This window comes from Eleutherodactylus coqui, chromosome 2 (assembly GCF_035609145.1).
Source record: "Eleutherodactylus coqui strain aEleCoq1 chromosome 2, aEleCoq1.hap1, whole genome shotgun sequence".
NCBI lineage: Eukaryota > Metazoa > Chordata > Amphibia > Anura > Eleutherodactylidae > Eleutherodactylus > Eleutherodactylus coqui.
The window spans coordinates 182,122,601-182,146,317 of record NC_089838.1 but is presented as its reverse complement, the minus strand read 5'-3'; the positions used below and the strand labels follow the sequence as shown (position 1 = coordinate 182,146,317).

The following is a 23,717-nucleotide window of genomic DNA, read 5'->3' as shown; positions in this document are numbered from 1 at the left end:
GCAGGATTCACTAAATCATCCCAGACAGATGTGTGTCCAGCCTTTGTTTCAACACTTCCATTGAAGGAGAACTCACCACCTCCCGTGGTGACCTGTTCCACTCATTGATCACCCTCACTGTCAGAAAGTTTTTACTAATATCTAATCTGTGACTCCTCCCTTTCAGTTTCATCCCATTGCTTCTAGTCTTTCCTTGTGCAAATGAGAATAAGGCTGATCCTTCTACATTGTGACAGCCCTTCATGTAATTAAAGTTATAATGTGATTGCAGAATGGAGAAATCAATATCAGAGAACTCCATCTTTAGACATAAGACCCTCTAAACAGGTTGAAGTGTTGACAGTTTGGAACTGAGTCACAAAAGTTTTATATGTGTCTTTAAGGTTGACTAATGAAAGCCCTGATTTCTGAAGAGTGTATACAGCAGTAGAAACAAAAATAGGAATCTTAAATGCATTTTGGTAGACTGATGTGAAACAGGTTATTCAGTTTTCCGACTTTTAACCTTCATTGAGACTTTGTGGAATAGGTTCACACTAACATCTATTTTAGACATGTAAAGCTAGATTTTCATTTGGCAGGGATTGGATAAATTATGCAGTCTTTGCATCAGATGCCCAATCTGTACTCTATTGAACTCACACTGAGATCAATGGATTGTACATTTGACAATTTATACAAAAAATCATGAGTTGGTCAATATCTTTCAAATGTAAAATCCCACAAGATCACACATCTATAGAATAAGTTAAAAGAAAAACCACTGTGAATGTAGCCTTAGGAGTAAACAATATTTTTCTAAAGATTTCTTTGCTTTTCCCACAGACTTGCTCTCGTCAAACAGCTGTATCCCGTTTCTGGAGTCACCATCTGAAAGCCTGGGTTTTCAAACCCTGCTGCTTGATGAAGAGAGGAGTCGACTGTTCCTTGGAGCCAAGGATTACATCTATATGCTCAATCTGGTTGATGTAAACAAAAATATAAGAAAGGTTGGTGTGTTTATAACACTGTTCTTTTTGATAAATGTCTTTTCAAACATTTTTTACAATGCAGTTACTTCCTAGTGTGCACCTCCAGTGGATGCTAAGCTGTGTTATATGAACTTTATGTACACAGTCTGACACTGAGCTTTCTTGCTAGATATAAACACACGTGTGATAATACAGCTTGCGGGATATTCCTATATACTGTATGTCACATGTATCAATACATCTTGTCAAATATACACACGGAAAACACAGAGAATGGAACCCATTGATGTCAACGGATTCATCCTCATGAGCGTGTTTTATGTGTGTATTTCAGTGCTAATGATGAAAATCCCATGCGGATCCCTCTTAATGGTCCGGGATCCATACATGTGTACTACTGTAGGTGGTGCTGAAGTTGTTGCATGATGCAATAATCTGTATAACAGTGCTAATACGTGGTAAGCATCATTTGTCTTCGAGACAGCATTCTCTGCAGTTGTGAGGGAATCATGGTAGAGCTGACGGAATTCCAACGTGGTGAAATTGTTGGGGCCCATATGGTAGGTGACTCTGTGAAAAAGGTAGCAGACGTTTTTGTTGTATCACAAGACACAGTATCCAAGAAGGTTTCTACACCAACATAGAAGGGGGTTCTTTACTGTAAGAGCAGTGAGACTATGGAACTCTCTGCCTCAGGATGTAGTGATGACAGATTCCATAAAAGAGTACAAGAGGGTCCTGGATGCCTTTCTTGAGTGATACATTATTATATATTATAATCATTAATAACTTCAGAAGGGTTATTGATCCAGGGATTATTCCGATTGCCAGATTGGCGTCAAAAAGAATTTTTTTCCCCTTAAATGGGTAACATTGGCTTCTACATCATTGGGGATTGTTTTGCCTTCCTTTGGATCAATGTTGGGGGTTAATAGGCTGAACTGGATGGACGTGTCTTTTTTGGCCTAACATACTATGTTACTGTATTCGGTCATAATCTTCATAGTAAGACTGGAAAAACTGCATGTGACAAACACCAACATGGACAGAAATGTGTGTTGAGTGACACAGGGTGATGATCATTGTGTAGGGTTGGGATGAAGAAGAAGCAGACTACAGCTTTGGTGTTTCCATATTCTTGTCCACCCCCTGTATATGGCATAGCATGTGCAACATGGTCAACATGCTTCTAAAGTCTAATGGGAGCAAAGCCTTCCAAATATACATATGCTAGGACTATAGTGAATATACAGCAACTTTTGATAGCTTGCTCCCCAAACTAGAATATCTTGTACAAATGTGATCAGTTTCCTTCCGATTGTATGCAGACACGAATAACGTATGTGCCTGTAGTGATGCTAAGCCAAATTATATCAGATGGTTGAACAGTTCTCATACTAAGAAACGTCGTCACCTATTGGCTATTTCTACCAGTAATTAGCATTATTTGTATTTTTTATGATTACACATTAAGAGTCTTATCTGCTAACTTCTATGTAACCACAAGTAGTAATGTTCTTAGAGGGTGCAGAACAACCTTCTTTATTACCCAGCTCTAATAGAAAACTGAAAGCATGTCAAGAGTTTCCTTCGTCTCCAGTCTGTCAATTACTTCATCATGCATTCATTGCACAGAAATACTATTCAGAAATCTAATCTAGTCTACCAATGGGAAGCGCCGGTGTCATCTGTGTCTAGCGCTAGTGGGACATCTGCTGCCAGCTATTTGTGGATATTCTATATCTGGACTTGGTAAATCCAGAGTTGTGTTTTACGCATTGCATATTAAATATACATAAGACCCCTCTGTCTTATGTGCACTTATATAGATTATTACTCAAACTGGGACATTTTGAGGGGCTTGAAACAGATCAGCAGCAGTTTGCAGACATTACTGTGTGTAATCAGAAACTTGTCAGGCAGGCAGCTATATAACCACATATGGAGGGAATGCTTTTGTAAAAGTCTAAGCATTACTAAAGGTTGTGCACAGTGTCGCCACTGCATCGAGAATGAAGCATGAAGTAATTGTACTAATAAACTTGCTAAGGGCTTCCTCAGACGGCCATGATTTTGTGGCTGTGATTTTCAAAACGGATGAAAAACGAGACAAAACGAAACCATTGATTTCAGAGGATTAGTTTCCACTATCGGGATTCTCAATGGTTAATCCTACGTGCTAGATAGATATCGCAGGAACTATATTCTCGCTTTTTTTAAAACTCTTGTGGAATATGAGCATGGAGTAGCGTGGAGTTTGAAGGGTAAAAAAACTATTTAACTTGTTCATGAGCAACTACGCTCTATAGCAGCGAACATAGTAGTGCATACACCTGTGCGAAGGAGTCATCAGGGCTTCTTCGGATGGGTGTGATTTAGTCACATTATGTGGCTGTGAAAATCACAGCTGCATTACAGGATGAAACAAAACCATTGTTTTTAATGGTTTCGTTTTCATTAGTGGTATTCTCGTTCGTTAATAGTATGGGCGAGAGAAGATAGGACTTGCCCTATCTTTCTTGCACGTAGTTTATACTTCAAGCAGGGTTTTTCTTAAACTTTTGCGAAAAATAAAACCTGGTTCATGCATAACTACCCTCCGTAGTGGTGAGTGTAGCTGCGCATACACCCATGTGTTTTTGCCCTAATAGTGTATACAGCTACCATGCAGATTTATGTATTTCTTTGGTTCCAGACTGTAAGCCATGTGCAGTCACACTTTCTTCCATTTGTCTCATATTTGATTACAATCAATACTGTGTTCAAAGCTGCTTTATTTTTTGGCACATGCAATTGAGGCAATGAAACAAATGGTTGCAACATTGTACATAGTCCAGAAGGTTTATGAGTGGGACTGATCCTATGGTAAATATGAGGTATGTTCAGCCAGCTTTATATCAACAATCAACTGTCAAAGACAAGACATTTAAGGTCCATTTAGACACAATGATTATCGCTCAAAATTCGCTCAAAAGCCATCTTCTGAGTGATAATAGTTGGGTGTAAATGTGCCCATCTTTCAGTTTTCTGCCGAATGAATTTTAGTTCAGCATGAAATCCATTGTTTGGCAGAACAGCTGATAAGATGGACCGCACGCCGGGGAGCACTGATTACATTGTCTCAGCTGTCAACCCCGTGGCAGAACAAAGGGAATTTATTCAGAGAACAGCGGGTAGTCTGTTCTCTGAACACAGCTCCCAGTGGCTCACTGGCTGCTAATTGGTACTAATAGGCATTAGTACCAAGTAGAAGTTTTATGCAAAATGATCGCTCAGAAGCCATCTTTTGAGCGATCATCTTTGTGTCTAAATGCACCCTTAGGGACCTTTCACACAGGATGGAATTACATCCACAGGATGCAGTCAAATTCGCAGCTGCAGAATTCCACAACAAAATCACCAGGTTCAGATTTTGATGTGGAATTGCAAGTACGTTTTAAGCCATTTTCAATTCTTCATCAAAATCCACAGGTTGCCTTAGTGCAGATCTTACGCAGCTTGCGGTGCGTCATGTGACCAATTCCATCCCATATGAAACGTTCCTTATGTGTGAAACAAAATTCCATGGCCCTTGGTTGACTTTAATTGGTAATTAAACTGTCTGACAAGTGGTATGCTCATAAGTAGTTTACTGCAGACTAATGATAAAACGCATTGCCAGGTTTATGAAATGTACTTTTCATTTTGTCCAATGATTACCTCAGTGATGGGAGTCTGGATTGCTTCATGAGAGAACAGCATAATTTATCATCTTATAACATACCGCGGCACAGCAATATATCTCCTATGCGGTTAAGAGATGGCAATGTCCAAATGGCATTTATAGTGAAGTAGCAAAAGGTAGCATTCTGCTCATTAAATGAATTTACAGGTGCTTACATTGGCAGTATGCCATCCTAGTTTAACATATGTAATACTATGTTAGCTGGAGTAGTTCACTTGGTGCAACCATCTCTACGTTAGATGGGAATTAGTATATAAGTGTATAGATCAGTACTTTGTGAGTAGAATGTATGTTCAGCCTCTGACTTTTACTTTTGCCATGTACTTGTTCAGCCTTTCCATATAGACATTAGGAGACGTTTATAAAGACCAATACAAGGGACGATAGCTTGTCCATAGCAACCAGACAGGCCAACTCTTTCAATTTTTAAAGAATCTCTTCCATTGTATGAAGTCACCTGCATGGAAATCACCATCCACATTAAGGCCCATTTACACGGAAAGATGATCGCTCAAAATTCATTCAAAAGACAACTTGAATGGCAGTTTTGAGCGATCATTTTGCATAAACTACTAAGTAGCTACTCAGCTACTTAGTAACTTATTAGCATAAAAATGAAGCCTTTAGCTGAGTGCAGATAACATCTGGAGGTCTGTTATCTGCATTCAGCTCCATTGTTCTCCAGTGGGTCTATAGCTGAAAGAATACTATCAGTGCTATCCTGCAGAGAAGTCAGCGTGCGCTCTGATAAGACCACAGGATGATTTTCAAGCTGGCTTGAAGCCAGCAGTAAACTAATAGTGCACGATGGCCACGCGTTTAGACACAGCGATTATATTGCTCAAAAGATGGCTTTTGAGCGAATTTTGAGCGATAATCATTGTGTCTAAATGGAGTGTTCATATTAAGGGCTCACGCAACCATGATTTTGGCGTGTATTTAGGGCGCAATGCACGGCTATGTGACATGCGGGAAATGGAGTTAGTGGAAGTACATGGACTTTCATTGATCCATTCACATTAGCGTGTAAATGCTGTGTGTAGATACACGCCTGAAAAATATTGCAGGATTCTCTATTTCATGGCGTATCACGCAGCGTAAACCTTAGTCTTTTCTATGGGCAGCGTATGCAACGCTGTCCATATGCAATACATTGCGTATGTACAATGATATGTACGCAACTCCGCTTTGAGACAGAGTGGGGAATTAAAGAATAAAAGCAATACGAGTCACACTGCACATGACAGCGTGCGTGAGATTTACGCATATGGTCATATGAATGAGCCCCGAGTTTGTGATTGATTATTTAGATTTACACAAATGTTCTATGACTAAGGCTTGTTTCACACGGATGACTGTGATGAGAAAATCGCGGCAAAATCATGTCTTTTTTCATGCAATTTTGCCACGATTTTTTATTGAAAGTCCATGGGACTTTCTAATGTTAAAATCACATCACAACGCAAGTTTGTTGTGTTGCAATGCGATAAAAGGAGGCTCCATAGGGAAACATGGGAGATAAAAGAAAACGCACATCACAGAAAGAAAGAGCATGCCGCACTCATCACATGAGTGAAAAAATTGCTAATGGGAAGGAACCCAGTGAAAATCATTGGCTTTTTAATCTGCTTTTTACTGACTCTTGCATCAGACGAAAATTGCGCGAGATTTTCTCTCCTATGTGAAATAACCTAAGTCATCCTGATGTTTTTTTCCCCTTCCTTTGGATCAACACTGCCGCATGAGAAATGGAACTAGATGGCTATTACTATGTAGTATTTTATGGAACACGGCACATAGATATTACTATGTAATATTTCACGTACATTAAAGAGCTCTTAATATATTTTGTAATAATTCACTTTCCCATGGTAGCCCCAGGTATAAACGTGGTAGCATAACATTCTTTGGGCTTCGCCTCTGCATACCATACTCATTATTCATTAAAGGAGTTATTCAAAAGTGAAAAATAAAACTAAGAGCAACAAAACCCCCCATAGTGCTCCCCTCTTATATTCCCAACTGTTCCAGCACTGATGCTTTAGTTTTCGCACATTGGCCTCAGTTTCCAGCCTAGGATTGATGGCCGGCAAACTGTGCCCTCAGCATTCACATGCTGTACTAAAGCTGCCTTTAGGGTGGATTCAGACCAACAAACATTTATGCCCTGTACGGCCATTATAATAATGGCAGTATAACGGGAGAAAGCAAAACCACTGATCTCTATGGGATTTCAGTGGTTTCGTTTTCACTAGCTCCTTGTGATTTGTACAGCCTGGAAAAGATAGGACATGTAGTGAAGACCACGTGTGGGGAAGATGGGGCAGCCACTATCTTCCCGCCTCTTTTTTCAAACTCCTTCGCTCTGGCCTGGAGTTTAAACTGCCGGTGAGCGAGAAGAACTCTCCCTCATTCAGGCGAAGCTACGCTCCATACCGCCCAGCATATGGCACTGTTAATAAGCCCTTATACAGGACAGTCATCCCAATGACTATCATTTTCACATAAGAGCAATGGTGAATGGAGGAAGAATATGCCGGAGATCTCTTCAGGCCGCCCGCCTCCATTCACTGCAAACAGGCAGTCATTCAGGAATTGAACAACTCCTGTTGACAGTTACTGAAAATTCGCTTGCTAGTCCTTTTGTCTCAGTAAGCTGAAACAAAGCGACTAAGGACCCCCATCGCTAGCTGTATGTGCATGGGGCAACATGGTAAAAAATGCAATTGAGGGTGATGTCAAAGCATAAGCACTGAAGTGTAAGTGATGAATTGTTATGTAAATTAATTAGTGTATATAGGGCTTGCATATGGATACACTGTCACACATTGAAAGTATGTGTACTGTTTCTTATGTACTATCATTGACTTAATAAAGTGATTTTGGTGAACTGCATATTCTTAGGGATACTAATGTGATTTACATGCATTTCAACATATTTAATCATTCTTGAAAGCTTACAGAATTTTCCTAACTTGTTGTAACAGACCCAGATAAACAATATTAATATAATTGTTTTGTTATGTGTAGCAGGGTTGCCAACCTAAGTTTTTAAATTCTAGACAACTTTTGAAAAAAATCACTGGCAGCCAACATTTTTCTTGGACAAACTGGAAACTATAATGAATGGTAAAGATAAGCAATACATTTCTACAGTCTAGTATACTGATGCAAACACATTGCCAGTACTAAACTAAACTGCAAGATAATGGTAAATAAAACCACAATGACCTGCTCAACTACCCCCAGCCTCAAGAAATTCAGGGACATGTCAACATTTCAAAATGCGTGTGTTCTTAGCAAGAGAAACCAAGTAATCTTGTAGATATAATACCTTTTAATGGCTTAAAAAATACATGATGTTATAGTGAGCTTCGAGACGTACTTCGAGTTCTTCTTCAGGCTTAATGGAATAGATCCGAAGAGGCATATACTCATGTATATATGAAAAGGCACAGACATAGTGGGATTAATTTGCACTTAAGACAATACCAGAACAGGATGAGTAGAAGAGTAAATACTTAATTAGTAGAGATGAGTGAGCATACTCGCTAAGGCAAACTACTCAAGCGAGTAGTGCCTTATTCGAGTACCTGCCCGCTCGTCTCTAAAGATTCGGCTGCCGGCACGGGAGAGCGGTGAATTGCAGGAGTGAGCAGGGGGGAGCGGGAGGAGAGAGTGAGAGAGAGATCTCCTCTCCATTCCTCCCCGCTCTCCCCCGCCGCTTCCCGCCCCCCCGCCGGCAGCCGAATCTTTAGAGACGAGTGGGCAGGTACTCGAATAAGGCACTACTCGCTCGAGTAGTTTGCCTTAGCGAGTATGCTCGCTCATTTCTATTAATTAGTTAAGTACTCCAGACTGATAAAGGATGTAAAAGTTTTATGGTCCCTAAATTGGTGTTAGGGGGTCACCAGGCTATCTATCTATCTATCTATCTATCTCATATCTATCTATCTCATATCTATCTATCTATCTATCTATCTATCTATCTATCTATCTATCTATCTATCTATCTATCTATCTATCTATCTATCTATCTATCTATCTATCTATCCCTCTTTTCCATCAAGCCTGAAGAAGAAATCTCGCTATAGTATCATGTCTTTTTGTCAGCCACTAAAAGGTATCATATCTACAAGATTATGTGATTGCTCTTGCTGAGGACAGACACAATTTGCTCACTTACACAATACCAAACTTTAAAAGAAAAAGTTTCCTGGACACTATAAGAAAGTGCCCTATTTTATGGACTGCGCAGGAATTTACGGGCTGCTGGCAGCCCCGATGTGTTATCCATTTCTGCATGTACATTATCTTGTTCTAAAACCAACTGTGTAAAATGATCATTGGGGTACCTGGCAGCCCTCAGACATTAGTTAATTATGAAATGTTCAACCATCTGCCATTGAGAGTTGTCTGATGCCACAACATGACTGTATATAGACAGGACAGCACTGAGCACGTTGGTAAATGTTCGAGACAAATGTTTAGCCTGTTTTCTCTCCTACTCAGTATTTCATAGCAGGAGATTTTACAGCCTTGTATTTTCCATGTGTAGCTGTCCCATAAAACATTCCATATTTATTTCACATTTACTGGTCTCCATCAAACACTCTTACGCTTTCACTTTATAATGAGAAAAACACAAGTTTGCAAAGTACACTGCATTAAAATCAAGAGTTGATGAACCAAACGTGGTTCCTAAATAACATCAGTAATACCCAGGGATAATAACTGGGTACCAAATCCCTAAAACAAACCCGCACTTCTTTAATCACTGGTGAATGATTTCATTTAACTTAAATCTTGCGTAAGGAATCTGACCTGAGAGTCTCTACAGCAGACCACACAGTTCAATGTTTGGGCCTTGAGCCCATCCAGAAACAAATATGCTTCAGTGAAGTGTAAGAATTGTGTATATTATATCAAACTGATTAAAATTGCTATACGTTGCAATAAAAATTGCTTAAAATTTCCTGTAACTTCTATTCAAATAAACTTTGTGAACAGGAAAAAAAAATGAAAGTTTCAAACAGGAAAAATAACTCAATTGCCAATTTCTGGTAGTGAAATATTTATAGTAGCATCAACTTCCAGACATTACATTTTCCTATATGTACCACAGTGGCTTTTCAGCTCTGCAGTCAACTGATTTACTGCCCGCTCTAACCATCATTTACCGTACGTCAGAGCCTTTTCCTTAATCTTTGATGTTCATAAAAGTTAATACTGCTTTGTTGTAAAAGTTTGCTTATAATGAAAATAGTCTGGAACTTTATAAAAAAAAGACAATTATCTCATCTACCAGCATTGACTTCTGCATGTTATATTATTCCTTTGCCAACTTCATATTACATTCTACCGTGTATGTATGGAACTTATGCTTGAGCTAAGAAAACACACATTGAAGGACTATAATGAAAGGACTATAATAAGTGCTTCAAATCAAAATGTAATATTCTCCGGTCTCAGGTATAAGCCTGTTTACTCCAGTTCTGGTACAGTTTGTATTAGCTTGAGGTTATAATCTTTGCCTTGCTTTGGACATACTGAACTATTGTAAAAGCAAAGTATTAGCTGATTACAATTTTGCCGCAATAAAATGCTGGCCAAAATCATGATAATCTGATGCATTGGATTCCATTGCATCCATTCTGATGAGCAGTTTTCCGGTGGGTAAAATCGGCCAACTGGAAAAGATAGCACATACGGAGCGCATTCCGGCCAGCGGCTTTTATGCCAGACAGAAAAGATAGGTCTGGACATTATTTACGCCGGCTGGAAAACATAGGTCTGGACCTATCTTTCGGCCAGAATGCGCCAGACGATCCCATAGACTCTTATGAGAGCCTATGAGAGCTGCCGGAAAAGGAAGGTGGGAGGGAGTTTAGCTGCGGCTCTGCTCAACTCCCTCCCCCTATGCGCCCCTTGCCAGCTGCCTGCAAGGGGAGGGGGCGGGGCGGGAAATTTGCACATTAGCTTTGCTAAGATCCTGCCCAAACCCGCCCCCTCCCATTGCCGTCAGCCGGCAAGGGTGGAGAGGGGGACAGATGGGAGTTTAGCAGAGCTATCCCTGCCTGACGGTATCCAGGCCCAGCCGTATATACTTTGCAGGCCCAGCCGCCTGAATGGGCATTAAAACGACAGCCACGATTTAGTCGCGGCAGTCTCCTGTCCATGAGATTTTCAGCTGCGCTGTGTCTGTGACGCAGGCTGCCAAAAATCGCAGCACCCATGTGAAGGAGCCCTCAACCATCGGTGATGCAATCATTGTGTAAATTGCAGTTAAACCAATAATATTAATTAATTGATAACCTTTTCCATCATGAACATTCCGATATTTGTATGGGCCAATGAAAAGTTAAAAAAATTAACTACATATTTTTTCTCTGTTGCTTGTGAATGAGGCTTTGTAAGACCCCATTTACGTACATTTTAATGCGGCTTGTTACGTGACTGCAGATTAACGATTACCATTGAATTCTTCCTTACACAAATATCATGATGGAGGGCCGATATTACTCTGCCCTGACTTTAGTTGTAAATGAAGCAGGCCATTTTTTCAGCAGGCCAACTGTTACCTATAAAACTTAGTCCTGACAATTTAATTAGGCTGACAGTGGGTTGGAAGAGCAGGTGTGCTTCAGGGCATCGGAGATCTGGCTTCTGGTTTGTTTTCCTGATGGCTGTTCACACTTAGCTGTCCACACCTGGATTTAATAAAACAGTAAAGGGCCGCAGAAACTACACATGTACCGGATTGTAATAACATAATGTTAGACACATACACAAGTTCACAACAATGCGCTCCGTATGCCAGGACTGCTTTTTACTTTCAGGCTGCACCTGCCTGTTGAGCATGTGTTGCCCAGTTTATGGGACATCCTTGGCACATCAACAACCATCCTTCCCTAGTTATTTGCTTTTTAAGTTTTTTTTTTGCCATATTACAAATAAGGCTCCTAATTAAATCTTCAACCAGCCTAAAAAATAATTAGAAAAGCGGAATGAGTCTTGGTTTGGTGCATAGCCTGATCAGCAGACATTGGCATGGATAATTCAGGAAACAGATGTTCCACATCAAAGCTCTAAACAACTGAGGAAACAAATGGGGTTTCAAAGCTCCCACTATAAAATGATATTGTAGGCTGCCATAGACTACTAAAAAGAGATGCCGATCCATCAACAACTTTTATTTGGAGAAATATAGTGTTATGTTTCTGTCAACATATGGATACAATGGTTCTCCATAGTAATTTCCATAGGAAATTATGGAATGGAGCTCCATCTCATGTTCATTTACTGCCTTATGTCTATCTGATTCATGTTGATCAGTACCTGTCAGGGTAACTTCATGCTAAATTCACACTTACTTTATACTATTGTTGCAGTGGTTTCTTGTAGCTTGTAAATAAGCCATGAATTTCATGCATTTTTACAACTTTTTGGTGCCTTTTTTATACACGTATGCATTTTTTTTCAAAAGCACCACATTGTTTTTCAGGCCCATTTTACAGATGAGTCAACTATTTTTCTCTATATTTTTAATTTACGTGTTTGAAAAGTATAAAGTGATTTTGATATTGTGTTTACAGTCGTTAATAGATATATGTACTATGAATTAAAATTATAGTTATGATTAAAAGGGCTGCTGTGACACAAAGCAATTCTTCATTCACAAGTAGTCTACAGTTTTCTATGTTGCTAAAGGGGTTCTCCAGTTATAAGCTATTGATTGTCTATGCTTGGGATAGACCATAAATAGCACATCGGCTGTTTCCCAGGCACTGGCCTTGGACATGAAGCTGATTTCCAACAAAAACAGACCGCTCCAATCCCACTGTAGTGGCCTGGCTTGGTATTGCAGTCCAAGTTGCCATTCATTTCAATAGGAACTTGGCCTACAATACCAAGCTGGCATACTGCAACGGGGATTAAGCTGTCTGCTTCCAACAGAAATAGCTCAGTACTGATGTGCAGTGGTCCCAGCGAATAGCTGATTGTCAGGGGTCCTTAGTGGCAGACCTCGATCGATCTGTTATTGAATATAGGCCATCAATAGCTCATGACTGGGCACTGTTTTTCAGATATGTGTAAAATAAAATATTGATATCATTAATCCATGCAGAAGGTAAAAAAGGAGTAAGAATAAATATTGCGTTTGTCAACTATTGTCCAATTAACAACTGTTTTCTCAAAATCCTTAAGACATGAAGCCTACAACAAGTATTGATTTTGTCTGCCAGCCCATGTAACTGTTACTTTTTTCTTTCTGATAGCTACTTAGTTCTGTGGTTGGTTATGTTCAATATCACATTTGTTGCAAGAGGGATTTTATAAACATACAGTAATCTTTTCAGAACAGATGCTCTTAAGGTGGTGGGAATGGCTTTACTAATACTCTTTGATATATGATAAGCATGTACTTCACTGATGATGTCATCGGTAAGACGCATGCATTCTAACATGGACATTAATGCTTCAGTTAATATATGTCATCCTCTCTGCTCAACAATAAACTAAATGAAAGCAATGAGTACAGCATCTTCTGCAAATAGATTATTCACAGTATATTTTTTATCAATTGTAGGAAATTGAAATACTCCATTATAACATGTAAAATTTTCATATTTTCAGATTCACTGGCCTGCGAGTAAAGACAGAGAAGACTTTTGTAAACTCGCTGGGAAGGATGAAAATGTAAGTTCTTCAAATAATTATCTTCTCTCACAAACTTTTCCTTTTGCCTTGAGATGTGGCTCACTTTTATTTAGGGCACATTCACTCAATCACATTATGGTGCATTTTTGTGCTCATATTATAGGTGAGTGTCCCGATTCAATGGCTGGTCTACTGACCTGAACACACAGTAAACTCGCAGTCAGACTGAAACACTTTTTTCTGTAACATGAGCCCCAAAAAGTGCTTATAATACATTTGTATCAATGCTGGTTTGGGATAAAATGCCGTAGATTATCCCGTTAGGATTGCAAAAAGTGGAATCGACAACATTTCTGCACCAATTCTGCTATAAATTACACCAAATTTGTAGTAAAACTGAAAGACATGCAGAATTTGAGGCAGACTTGTTAGTAACTGATTTTTATAGCACACGTGAATCCATCCTTTGCAAACTTCCTGCGTGTCACCTTGCACGTGGCACGCAGTGAATTACACTCAAGTGAAGCCTAAAATATCCACAAGAGTAGTCACCCAGCTTTCTCTGTCTCCTAAATGAGAACTCTGTGTAGTTATGCAGTGATGGATTTTCTGATATATTGCTACAACTGTGCATTCAGAACTGAAGGAGAGTTGGATGGCTATAGGAGTTGTTGGATGCTTTCTTGAATACAGTGTGCTTGGCTATGTATATATATGGTCTCTAAGGTTGTACTACTACAGAACTAGGCTGCATTACTAGGCTGGATTACCTTCCAAGTATCTCTGGGTTCAGTGATAACCTCTGTGAACTCTATATTAGTGATCACTATTGTTGCCACCCAACTTTCCAAGCAACTGAAATAATACAGTACTATTCTTTGTAAGAGGAATGTGTGTTTAAGCGGAGCCGTGCCGAGTGCATATCATAAGTATAGCACAGTTATCTGCTTGTTTGTAACCCATGGATTCTATCCAATAAAACCAACTGAAGAGTGATGAACTTTTAACTACAGCACAGGCATTTATTTTCCAACAAGCTGAGGTGTAACATATTTGCTCTGTACTTTTTTAGTTAATGCCTGAGGAAAAATCAATATTTACAGCAGATAGTGCAGGATATACTGGTAATATATATATATATATATATATATATATATATATATATATATATATATATACATATTTATGCTGATTTATGAATCTAAAATATTCATAAATGTAAGCAGAGAGACATATTTATATTGTCTATACTTTTACCCTTAATACATAGTTGAATGTGCTACTTTTAACCTCTTGAAGACACAGCTGTTCTTAGCCTTGGGGTTGTCCCATGAAGATTGTAAGATAAATATTTCTTACAATTATCAACAAATGCTTCACTCTCCAGATATCCCAGGACTAATATTAGAATAGTGGCACCTGCTGTTTTTGGTCTGTGTCCACGTGAGTAATTGTTCCACATGCTCAGGCTGGCTTCCCTTCCTGCTCCGTTGGGTATATGGAGGGGTCTTTGGTGCGGTGAGCAGCCAATTCTGAAGTTGCTGTGCCTTCTCTGATGTCAGAAGGGATGTGACCAAGTTATAAGACTGCAGAGAAGGAAGACTGAGTAGGTATGACCACTATGGAACATTTACTGAAGTGGACCAGACACAGAAAGGTTCTTCAATAGAAACAGCAGGTGATGCTATTCTAACATTAGTCCTGGAATATATAGGGACATAAAGTATTTTTTAATAAGTTTACATACAAAAAATGCTTATGATGATGGACTGGATTTTAATTTAAGCAATATTTCTCATCGAACAATCCCTGTAAAGGGCCGATCTCACAAAAACATTTATCACTGATCCATGGAAGAGGTAATAAATATTTGATCACTTGGGGGTCCAACCACTGAGACCCCAAAGAATCACAAGAATGGCACATTCACACATTCTGAGTCACCCTAGGGCATAGAGCAGCAGTGCACATACCATATATGACCATCGCTCCACTCACTTCTGTGGAACTGAAGGAGATAACCGCATAGATGATGAGTGGAGTGGTGGTCACACATGCAAAAAACATGTTTTCGTGATCTCTGGGAGTCCCAGTGGTCGAAACCCCCCAAATCATACAATTTTTACCTATCCTGTGCAGCAAATTAAGCACTAAGAGAATGAGTTCTAAGATTTTATCACTGCTTGCTGAGAAACAGTAGTTTGTAAGAAACTACCATGCAGGATAATTTTGTCGTCAATATTTGCATTGTTTTTTTAACTTTAGGAAGAATGTGCAAATTTCATTAAAGTCCTTCATCACTACAACAAAACCCATGTATACACTTGTGGAACTGGAGCCTTTCACCCTCTATGTGGATACATTGAGCTTGGAAGCAACAAAGAGGTAAGTTTATATATATGTTAGCATGTCTGAACATTGACACTCAAACAACACCTGTTCATAATATATAATAAATACGATGCAACAATAACAATGAGCTTGAAATGATGTATTATAAAGTTGAAGTGGAAAAAATGATGTATGTAGCTCTAGCGCTCCTCATAAAAAAAATCAATCTTTATTAGACTATATCCATAGAAAGCTAAACAACGCTCACATGTGCGAACAGGAACCTACGCATTTTGTCAAAAAACTAAGCCTTAATCGTAGCATATGTTGCTGGTTTCGCATGAATATTGTATCGTGTGACTTTTTAAAATGTTTTTAATCGGTTTATTTGTTTAATGAAGATGATTTTCTTGCTTTGAATGGCTGTGATTGGTTCATTGAGCGCTGCAGTAATTGGCTGAGCCATTGCACTTGAGAACCAATCAGAGCAATCAATTGCTGGAGGCGGGGTTTACAAACCCTGCTAGCACCAAGCAATCTTTTGTCGGCGCTGAGAGCTGCAATAAAGCCTGCCCAGACTGCAGAGACCAGTGGGAGAAACCTGGACGGCGTCTGCTATATAAGTATAAGACACCCCCGAAAATAAGAGCCTGTGCCTCTTTTGGGGCAAGCAAAAATATAAGACAGTGTCTTATTTTCGGGGAAACACAGTAGTATTGATCATGAAGTAATAACACACAACAATGTTATTAGTATTTTTAAACCTAGTTTTTAAAGCAAGTATAATTTTATGAGTCAGCCTTTTTCACACGAGCAGTGCGATTTCACGCTAGCCAGATTGCGGGCAAAAAATGCGTAAATGGGAAAAAGGTGCAATAAGTCGCAGCCAAAATTAATGTTTTCTTGTCTATTCACATGAGCGGCTGCAGTTTATATACCCCGAAGAACAGAAAATCCTTAGTTGCCATAAATTCTCAGCATGGTTTTTAAAGGGTTAACTAGAGACAGCTGTAATGTTTTTACAGCGTTGGACGCTGCTAAACTCCCTCCGACTCCTTTTTTTTGCAGCTCCCATAGGAGTCAATGGGAGCCATCAACATATATTGTCTAAAAGATAGGGCAAGACCTATCTTTTCTGGCTGCGCATAAAATCAGTTGCCGTTTACGGTTGCCAATGCCCTACTATTCCCGGCATAACGTTTTTACGTGGCTAAAAATTGCTCATCTGAATGAATACATTGAAAACCAGGTGGTCGCGATTTTTTATTATAGCTAAATTGGCCACGTAAAAACACTCATGTGAATAAGGCCAAAGGCTAAGCTCAGATGGCCATACATCGCGGCATGCCACCCACGAGTACAACACTCAAAGTACGCAATAACATTGCGTACTTGCTGTGCTTTGCCCATCGTCATGTACAATCTTGGCAAGTATGCACATGTAATATGTGCCGAGATAGAACATGCTGCTATTTTTCTTGAGCATGTTTTTCGGACAATTCGCAACATACCTATGGAAGATTGGTACAGCATTTTCCGTGCGCAAAACCCGGAATATGCTATACAACACGATCATGTGAGCGCGGCCTAACAATGAGATGGGTATATTTATTTTTACTAAAGGAAAGTTCATTAGTTTGAAGTTCAGCATTACCAACGAAGAACAAGTATACATTTTACTATTGACGTCGCTGCTGTCATTAGAGAAAGACAGGCTTTTGATCTTTCAGTTCAGTCCATTTATTAAAGCATGTTGATATTGTATGTCCATTATTGCTGGGGGTAAGTTAATGTATATAAAGCTCAGTTTGCCAAAAGCAGGCAGCTTATAAAACTTAATAATATAAATTTCTTCTGGGAGAGAACTAAGACCAAGAGTCTTGTCCTAAGTACAATCATAGAATAAATCTTTATTATTATTAGATAGTTGCTCTTTGGTGACTTCTTAGCTAAACACTAATTTGAGGGAGTTTTGGATGATGATCTCAGTGGATTTGAGGTATTAACTGCTGCATATTACATGTAAAAGAGCTGATAACAGGGAAACAGGATAGCATCTGTTATTGCTTACTTGGAAGCAGAATCCATGGGGAAAAATCTGCGTCAGATTCAGTCGTGTGAACATAACCTTAATCTGTCATCAGATTGGGCTAACTAGAAGCAGGGTGTGTGATTTGCTTTAGACATAACACAACAGTCACAGCAGTTCTGGATGAAACAAGGTTCACATGTCCAATTAATTTGATCAAATTCTTGATGGCAAAATTGTACAAATACCAAGTATATCATAATACATCCAACACTTTGTTAAAGCCTTCTATGTTGAAGGCAGCAGCGACCATTCATGTAGATTCATTCTCTTACTGTGTCATGACTTTTTCTTTGCAGGAAATAGTTTTCAAACTTGACACACAAAACCTGGAGTCGGGAAGGTTGAAATGCCCCTTTGATCCTCATCCGCCCTTTGCTTCCATAATGACAGGTAAGACACGGGGAAGCCAGGAACCTTGAGACAACTACTTTGTTCAGAAACCTAAAGACAACAGTTGTATTCACATGCGTGCGTAGTTTTCAGTAATGACAAGTCAAAGAATGTGCCTCTAATAGACAGATATGAAGGAGATGACGGATGGTAGTGTCATGGGTAAAATGTATCATTCTTTCCCTTAAAGAACGTTAAATTGGCTAATCCTGGAGACATTTTGGCTCTGTGTAAGTAACATGCAGGTGCTGAATGTGCGTGCTATTCTTTACAGTTTACTGACTTTTCATTCTATCATGAATAGAAAATCCCATTTTAGCAGCTCGTGTGTTTTCCTAAATCATGTTGTTTCTTTTATAGACATCTGCATACAATAAAAACTTGATTTCTCCAAATTATGCCAGGTGAAAGTGTGACGTGCAGTTACATTTTTATGCATGAAAATACTTAAGCTAAGAATAAGCAGGAGAAAGTAACTGTATGACTTTAGGAGTAACTATGAATACTTTAAAGGGAACCTGTCAGCAGTTTCATGTGGTCCAACCACAGGCAATATGAACCTAGGGCAGGTATGTACAGTGTACCCATGTGTGTCAAAGTATTCAAACATACATTGAAGATGCTGTTCAAATGGAGTTTGAAGTTGTGGGGGCGCCGCTGCGTTGGCCTTTTTTCTGCTCACGTCATATAGAGTGACAGTTCTCTTTCTGTTTGTAAATAGGGAGAGAACTGTCACTCTAGGGGATCCAAGTGGGGAAAGGCCGGTGGAATGCCCCCTGTGAAATGACTCAAAGCTCCGTTTTGACAGAATCTTCAAGTGATTATTCTGGGCCACTCACCACCATTCATAGTAAACAGGCAATCATTCATAAATGAAGGTCTGCCTGTTTACATGGACCTATCTGTCCATAAGTTTTATGCACGCAAAACTGAAAAACGTACAAGAATCAAATTAATTCTCATTTGTCATTCAGTCGGGGTATGAATTTACACTGAACGACAGCTGGATGCAGGGATCTGAACAGTTTATCGGTCTGTGTAAAAGGGCCCTAAAACTGAAGGTCGAAATAGACCTTGTAAACCCCGGTCCACTTCACCTCCATTCACAAGCACAGGAACGATCATCGGTGGGACAACCTGTCAGCCATCCTGTGTAAAAAGACCCTAAGTTTAGTTGCCCTTAGGTTGGTTTTCCACATTGGAGGAGATTTACAATTGAAAACTTGCCAGTTTTCTGATGCAAATTGTGCCAAAGAACTGTTTTACGTGCTTTGCACATATTTATGATGTGTTTCAGACACTTTTAGCACTTTTTTCAACACAATTAAAAAAGGGGACGTAGCTTTATGGAGACGAGGCGTTGCCTAAATGCACCAAAATGTTGATGCAAAATCTGGCATAAACGAATCCAACTGATAGGTGGTATGAATTTAGAGTAAACAGTCACTGTGATAAATCTGGTGCATTTAAAGATAGTCTATTCTACATTTGCAGTAGTATTAAGAAGTATTAAATGTGCCCCAGTGTGTTTTTAGATTTTTTGCTATGTTTTTCCTGAATTTCTTGCAGTTAAAAAAAAATGGTGCGACCCAGTGTTAGTTGTAGGTCAACAGGGAGTTGTGAAATACCTACAAATAATATATTTTTGGGAAAGTTTTCCTCACATTTGTTGCATTATTTTGGGGCTCCACGCTGTGTTTTTCAAAACTGAGTGTCTAAATGCAGATTTTGATGCAGAATTGCTGGCAGAATTCTGTCCCATGTGAAAGCACCCTTAGGGCTTATTCACACGAACATATATCGGCCGCCGTTTTCACGGCCGGCCGATATATGCTACCATCTGAGCTGTCTTCTCCTTCCCTCCCTCTCACTGGCTCTGCCTCTCTCTCCTTCCTTCTGTCTGTTTCCTAAGCCCCGCCCCTCCCATTGCTAGCTGCGGACAAGGGGCGGGAAGTGGGTGGGAGCTTAGCTCCACCTCATCCCACCCCCTCCCATTGCAAGCAGCCAGAGGGGAGGAGAGAAGCAGAGAGAGTCGGTGATGGGGAGGGAAGGGGGAAGACAGCTGAGATGGTAGCGTATATCGTCCGTCCGTAAAAACTGTGGATGATATATGCTCCTGTGAATAAGCCCTTAAATTGGTTTGCCTAAACAGACTTAGGTGACATATCACCTGGACTTGTCAGTGATTAGTAAATTACCCACTGAGTTTGAGCATGAGCAGGTCCAGGCAGTGATTTTAATGAGATGATCTATTGTGCATGTCTACCTAATGAAATTTCTAGGAGTTTTGGATGCGCACACACTTATCTCCCACTTGTTTATGAGCAGGATCTCACAGACACCCAACATTGCCAGCATCAGGTTGATACTTGGCTAGTCGTATTGTCTTGTAACACTGGTGCCCTGGGTTTAAATACACTTAAGTGTGACCCAAGGTTTGTATATTTCTCTTAAAGCAGGAAATTTATGGTGACCTATCTGATAGCAGTAGATCAGTAAATGACAGAGGAGGAACAGCTGAGTTCCATAATATATAGGTTTATAAGATTTGGAGCAGGATATCTGAGTAAAAAGCAGAGTACATCCAGAAAGGCTAATTCACAACCTTCATTGTACACACAATGATGTATGGAAAGCTGCCAATCACTGTGTGTGGGTGGGGTAAGGATTACTCTCACTGTCTCCTCTAGGAGTCCTGTCAAGATTTATTTTCCTTTTTAGTTGGCAATGCAGCTTCAAATCACATAAACTTGTATATTATAGAGATTAGCTTCTATCCCCCTATCTTATGCTACTCAGATAGGGCAACATAAATCACATAACAGACTTACTTTAATGGGCCACTCCAGCAATTTTTTTCATTCATTATGTAGCCATACCCCCAGTATATATAAGTGAGCTAGTGTTACCTAAGTTTCAGGACTGGATTTTGAACATAAAATGGCCCTGGAAAATAATATAAAAGTGGCCCCAGTACAGCCCCAGCTAATAGACTGACAGGGGGCTGCACTGCAGAGAAGTGGCTGCAATACATGGTAGAGACCTCCAGAGTGTGACAGGTAGTCAGGTGAGGGGGTTAGGGATGGAAAAATATGTTTTCGCTGATGCGGTCCTTCTAAGCTGGCATTCATTTTTTCATACCACAAACATGAGCATTATATTAGCTCCAATATACCATATCGATGTGTTCAAGATTGTTGTAGACTGATGAGAGTGAATGCAATCTCCGTTGAGTACTGAATAGGACAGCACTATGCAATCAGTATCCCATTGATAAGCTATTGAAATCTGATCGAAAACCCCTTTAATTTTAATTTACAAGTCACAAATATGTATCTTATTGCGTACTTAAGCATATATGTATTATGCATTCTTGCCATTGCAAGAAGACAACCATAAAAACTGTTATATCCGACCTACGCATATAGCTATGTCCTAAAGGACAGATAATACAAGAATGTATAAGGAAAAACTAAACGGGGAAGATGAGCAAACTAGCCCTAAATTCTCAGATACAGGAATACCTTGCAGACTGGTGGAGCACCTGCCCTGACAAGGGCATCAGGAACCTGGGGGGATCTTGACTTTCTCTAGATGTTGACACGGAAAGATAACAAAGGATAGATGTAACTCACTGAATGATATACCACAATAGTAGAAGTAATCAGATGTACTGTATAAACACCCTAGATAAGTAAGTAAATAACCAGCAGACTTATCTTAACAGAGACGCAGGTCAGGGCAAGAAGCCACCAACTGGACCAGAACACCTTCAGACTGAGAGTATAAACTGCGTCCTCCTTCAAGAGGAGCTGTAAAAAAATATGCACAAACTAACACTGATTGGCTGGGATGCACATCTCCTCGCCAACCAATCTATCCATATTCTGGCAGAGAAGTATCCTTGTCAGTCATCCAGCATCAAAATGACAGGGAGCATTCGATGGTGTGCGGATCACATGGGCCAGGGCTGACTCAATGATGTCATCCCGTCCCAACCGTGCGTCGCAGCCAATGCGCCATGACAAAAACTGTACTTTTCAGGTAATGGGCTAATAAATAGTCTTATTTGCTGGACTGATACCACAAATGTTGACTAAGCCTGACCCTATTACTCAGACAGTTTAACATTAATTTTTCATGATTTTCTTCTATTTACACACCGTCAAATAAAATAAGATACTTATTATTAAATAAGAACTTTCTCCATGCTGCCTCCAGCTTCAAATATTAGCGACCTCTTTTAACAGACATTATATAATGCTTAGATTGCTCAATTGAAAACACAAAGTATAATAAATTAGTAATAACTTCAACTCTATATAATAGATTCCTAGTAATTCATTGAGATTTGTAAGCAAGAATAGACATATTCACAAACACAGTGTCTGAGTTGGATAAGTGATTTGGCTGAAAGAGCGCAAGAGTTTAATCACGATTAAATGTACGATGCTGAAAAGACATGTTATGTTTGAAACAACTGTTATTAGTATAAAGTCAAGGAATTCATATTTTATGTCAACATGAACCTGAAATGAAGAAGGAAAGACCAAACATTTCTTAATTCTCGGAAGATCCAACCTCTCCTGCCAAAAAATGTGCTGGGGAAGCCAAAAGTTGAACCTGCTATTAACAGGGATGTTCTCCGAGCCATTGGAATGGAAGTTTTTAATAGCGAGTATATTACATTTTTTATGTAGGTTTCCATTTGATTTGGAACTGCAGGTACTGCACAACTTCAAAAAACATGATAGATGTTATACAAGTTTCAACAAAAATCCAACTATAAATTAAGGATTTGCGGCATCCTAAAGGACTATTTTCCTCACATATTAGAGTTAAGAATATGTTTATTTAGAATTTTGAATGTGATTTAAATAGCTGAACAAACAGTATTAAGAATAATGTTGAAAGTAGGTCATATGCACCTTCTGGTCTATAGTTTCACTTATTTAAAGGGGTATTCCGGAGACTGCACATTCTTTCATGTTTTCACCTATCTACTGGATAGCTGAAAACTGATATATGGATGGGGCTGCAATAGCTCGAGACCCCACTGGTTCCAAGAATGGGGGTGCCATGTCCCTGTCCTCCTGACTGTGGGCTTCTTGCACACCCTATAGTATGCAGGAAATTGATTGGAGTGGTGTTTGCACATGCTACTCTATTTATTTTGAATGGGACTGCTGGTGACAGCCGAGTACAAAGCGTTTGGCTATTTCCATCAGCTCCATGGAAATAAATGGAGTGGCAGCTGTGTAAGTGCAGACAGTGTTCCATTCAATTTAATGTCACTGCAGGTGGGAAAAGTCACCCAGAAGTGAGGAGAAATGGGCCCCCCATTCTCGGGATCAGTGGGAGTCACAGCAGTTGAACTCCCACCAATTTATCAGTTTTCACCTATCCAGTGGATAGATTTAAAACTTGAAAAAATTCCAGATCTTCATAGAACCCTTTTAACAATGTAATGAGAAGTAGTCCTTAAATATTATAGTTAAAATAGTTATATCATTATATTAATAATATCCAAATGAAAGGTCAACAAATG

The 23,717-nt window shown here is 39.5% G+C and overlaps 1 protein-coding gene across 1 annotated transcript in view; it reads left to right on the top strand.

Moving 5' to 3' along the window:
- Nucleotides 1-23,717, top strand: part of SEMA3D (semaphorin 3D) — a 173,890-nt gene that overhangs the window by 72,136 nt on the left and 78,037 nt on the right. The window contains exons 3-6 of the mRNA XM_066592015.1: nt 826-989; nt 13,333-13,395; nt 15,622-15,741; nt 18,076-18,169. Of these exons, the coding sequence (XP_066448112.1) occupies nt 826-989; nt 13,333-13,395; nt 15,622-15,741; nt 18,076-18,169 (441 nt within the window). The remainder of the gene's footprint in view (nt 1-825; nt 990-13,332; nt 13,396-15,621; nt 15,742-18,075; nt 18,170-23,717) is intronic.